Source organism: Poecilia formosa, unplaced genomic scaffold (genome assembly GCF_000485575.1).
Source record: "Poecilia formosa unplaced genomic scaffold, Poecilia_formosa-5.1.2 Scaffold184, whole genome shotgun sequence".
Taxonomy (NCBI): domain Eukaryota; kingdom Metazoa; phylum Chordata; class Actinopteri; order Cyprinodontiformes; family Poeciliidae; genus Poecilia; species Poecilia formosa.
The window spans coordinates 253,673-257,583 of NW_006800123.1; the positions used below are offsets into that span (position 1 = coordinate 253,673).

Below are 3,911 nucleotides of genomic sequence, written 5' to 3' on the forward strand. Positions count from 1 at the left end.
AGCAGCTCCATCACTACAAACTCAGCTTCTGCAGCAAATCAGTCAAGTTTCACACAAACTAACAATCAGGAGGAAAAACCAGCTGATGGAGATTAATGCAGAGAAATTCAACTATTTTAATTATTCATCAGCCATAAAGACATGAAGTCATGGAGAAGATTTAATGTCAAAGTGACTGTAGGAGCTGAAACAGAACCAGAACCAGAACCTGGTACTGGGTCATGATGAGTTGGTGGATTTTAATTTTGAAGCATCAATCATTGATTATAGATTTGTTCCTGTCAGATTCTAGAAGCTGAAATTAACTTTTCTAGACTGGGTTGAATGACCTTTGACCTGCTACACATAAGGGGGATTTATAGTCCGAATGCCGTCTGGTTCTGACCTCAGATCCTCCGGTCCAACTCGGAGACTAAATTAATATCTGGCTCCAAGTCCAGGAACAAACTCAGCAAAATGTTTATTACAACAGAAGATATGAACTTTGACTTTCAGCTGAATTATATCAAATTATTAACAGATTATAAACTGAACTGTTACAAAGTCAATCTGTAGAAAATGTAGGAAAACCTGATTTCATAAAGGTGTTAAAGTCGAGGTGAACTGGTTGCAGTTTTCTGGTGGATCATCCATCTTTAAAAATCCTGACCTGCTGATTCTGATTTGTTTGTCTGAAATGTTGCAGAACCATAAAGTCATAGAGTTGCTAACAGCAGGGAAACTATTGTTAACTATAAACATGGAGGCCTGACCTGGTGGGTCTGTCAGTCAAACTCACTGCAGAGCAGAAGAGGACAGAGGAAGATTTTTAGAGCTTTGCTGAGGAGGAAAAGATCAGCTTCATGTGGAAACATCAGCCGATCACCGATCTCACAAAATGAAGGAATCAGGGCTGATTTATCATTATAAAGATTAAAAACATTAAATGACATCAATATTTTAATTTCTTCTATCTTCCTCTTTATCAGCAGCTTTTCATATCATATTAATAAAAACCAAAGAAGTTTAATGTGACCAAAGCACAGGAATAAAAGTCTTTACCATGAAGATCCTCAGAGTGGATCAGTAGAATATCAGCCAGACGTCTGCAGTTTAGTGGCAATAAAACTTTCACATCACAAACATCAGCAANCAAGGTTTCTCACACCTCAGAGTTTTTTTCTCTCACCTCAGAGAAATGGTGTTTCTTTTAAACACCATTTAAAAGAAATTCAAGGCATTTCAAGGCGCTTTACATAATTAAAGAAGAAATAAAAACAGTATGTAACAATAATAAACTGATGAAAAGTAAAGATAAAAACATCAAAACCCACACTCTAACCCTAATTTAGCCATAAAAAGAAGAAGAAAAAAAAAGATAAAAACATACTTTTGTTACAGAATTTAAGCACCTGTCGTCGCTGGACTCCGGCGTCCGTTTAACATGGGTATTGGATTTCCGGGGAGCGTCAAGCATGTAGGACGTGTCTGTCGGAGCTCCGCAGGAATGTGACCGTTTAAACCTTTTTTAGCACGATTTATTGAAGTTTTTCTTTTACAATTCTAGTTCATTACGTAATCTACATGACATTTATGCTAAACCTGTTTTGGTAACTTTATTAAACCATGGCAAACCGGGGTAAATCCGACACCTCGAAGGCAGGCCGTAGCAAACCACGCCTGTCGCCTGAGCCCGAGGTTGCTCCAGTACTCGATGCTAATGAACGTCTGCTAAAGCGTATGGAGGAGATGCTGGAGGGTGTGCGCTCAGATCTTGAGAGTAAATTTGACGAAATTGTGTCCGGGGCTGTGAGAAGGGAGATTACGACTGCTCTTGCTCCGCTGGAAGCTAAAGTCACCTCACACGAACAACCTATTGCGGACCTTGAGCGCGCGGCTACTGACCACAATGACAAGCTAACAACCCTTGGAGCTACAATTGCTTCGCTAAAGGATATGGTGGACTCCATATCGAAGAAATGTGAGGACTTAGAAGGGCGGTCGAGACTGAATAATGTACGGGTGGTCGGTGTGCCTGAAGGATCTGAGGGAAGCCGCCCGACGGATTTTGTGGCTACTTTACTTCAGGATTTACTCGGTTTATCCTACAAACCCGCGCTGGACAGGGCTCACTGGACCCTCCGTGCTAAACCTACGGCCGGGGAACCCCCACGTCCCTTCGTCGCCAGAGTGAATATGTTTCAACAACGTAACGAAATCCTGCGTAAGGCCAGTGAAGCATCTCCTCTGACTTATAATGGGAGGAGGATTTCTGTTTTCCCGGATTTCACTGCTGCTGTGGCCAAAAAGCGGACTGCCTTTACTAAAGTTAAGAAGGAGCTGCACTGCTGTCCAGGTGTCAAATTTGGTCTTTTCTACCCAGCAATTTTGCGGATTACTCTTCCAAATGGACAAGTCCAGAGGTTTGAAGATCCGTCGCTCGCCATGGATTTTGTTGAGAAAAAGCTAAAAAATGCGGTGATCCCTGACTGTCTGAATGTTTGCCCTATGGCAGACATTTCCAGGACAAATTGCATGGGGATTGCTATGACTTTATTGACATTTTTGTTGTAGTATTTTGTCACGGTTGATTTTCGTGACCCCAAGGACTATTAATCTAACTTGCACTAATGCTGCAGATTTGATAGTTGAGGTTGGCTTTCTTGCACTTTAAGTATTGTCTTTGCACACTGGTTTGCACTTTGTATTTTGATTTTTTTTGTTTGTTTTTTTGTGTTGAAATACAATATTGTGCACCTAGACTTTGTTTTTGTTGCATTCTGTTTGGAGGGTTGTTTTTCTCTACGAACTCTCCAAGGACCTTTTGTAGGTCGGACTATGGGCATTTTGTGGGGGGAGTGGGCTTCGCGCATCCCATTTGGGGGGATGCTTCTGCGAGATGTTCAGTTTGTTTTATTAGGTTTTCTTTTTGTGTTGTGTAAAGATAAAAGCAACTCTAAACAGGTGGGTTTTAAGTTAATATTTAAAGGCACCCAGTGTTTCAGCTGTTTTAGAGTTTTCTGGAAGTTTGTTCCAAATTTGTGGTGCACAGAAGCTGAATGCTACTTCTCCTCGTTTGGTTCTGGGGATGCAGAGCAGACCAGAACCAGAAGATCTGAGGGGTTTAGATGGTTGGTACAGCAATAACAGATCTTTAATGTATTGTGGTGCTGAACCGTTCAGTGATTTATAAACTAACAACAGTATTTTAAAGTCTATTCTCTGAGCTACAGGGAGCCAGTGTAGGGACTTTAAAACTGGTGTTATGTGCTCCATCTTCCTGGTTTTAGTGAGAACACGAGCAGCAGCTTCTGGATCAGCTGCAGCTGTTTGATTTGTTAGACCTGTGAAGACGCTGTTGCAGTAATCAATGCAGCTAAAGATAAATGCATGGATGAATTTCTCTAGATCACGCTGAGACATTAGTCCTCTAATCCTGGAGATGTTCTTCAGGTTATAGAGGGCTGACTATGTGACTGTCTCAGCAACAAAGTCAGAGTCAGAGTCTTTTTAGACTCAAACTGCTGCAGCTTCTGAGGATCAGCAGGAAACAGAAACGATTCTTTACTTTGCAGAGATCATGATCATGTCAACCTGCAGAGAGAAGAAAGATGCAGAGATCAGATCAGTGAGTGTTTCCAGCTTCTCTCCAGCAGCAGACAGTGACGCAGCACATCCAGTAGAAAAAGCAGCAGGGCCTTCAGTCCTGCTTCAGAGAGCTTTACTGGGAACACTGGATCTTTGCTTTGATGCTAACTGGTTTAGTTCAAACATTTACTTACTTTACATTCTTTACAAAACGCTTCAGCTGCTGAACATCTGAATCTTTCAGGTCGTAGTTGTTGCTCAGGTCCAGTTGAGTCAGATGTGAGGGGTTAAAGGTCAGAGCTGAGGCCAGAGAAGAACAGCTGATCTCTGACAACCTGCAGTTC

The 3,911-nt window shown here is 41.8% G+C and overlaps 1 protein-coding gene across 2 annotated transcripts in view; it reads right to left on the reverse strand.

Annotated features, from left to right (window-relative positions):
• Window positions 1–3,358: 3,358 nt before the first annotated feature.
• Window positions 3,359–3,911, reverse strand: part of LOC103147541 (NACHT, LRR and PYD domains-containing protein 12-like) — a 37,209-nt gene continuing 36,656 nt past the window's right edge. For both annotated transcript variants that reach the window (XM_016678501.1, XM_007565934.2), the window contains 2 exons: window positions 3,762–3,911; window positions 3,359–3,573 (listed from right to left, as the gene is read on the reverse strand). In XM_016678501.1, the coding sequence (XP_016533987.1) occupies window positions 3,564–3,573; window positions 3,762–3,911 (160 nt within the window). In that variant the 3' untranslated portion in view covers window positions 3,359–3,563. The remainder of the gene's footprint in view (window positions 3,574–3,761) is intronic.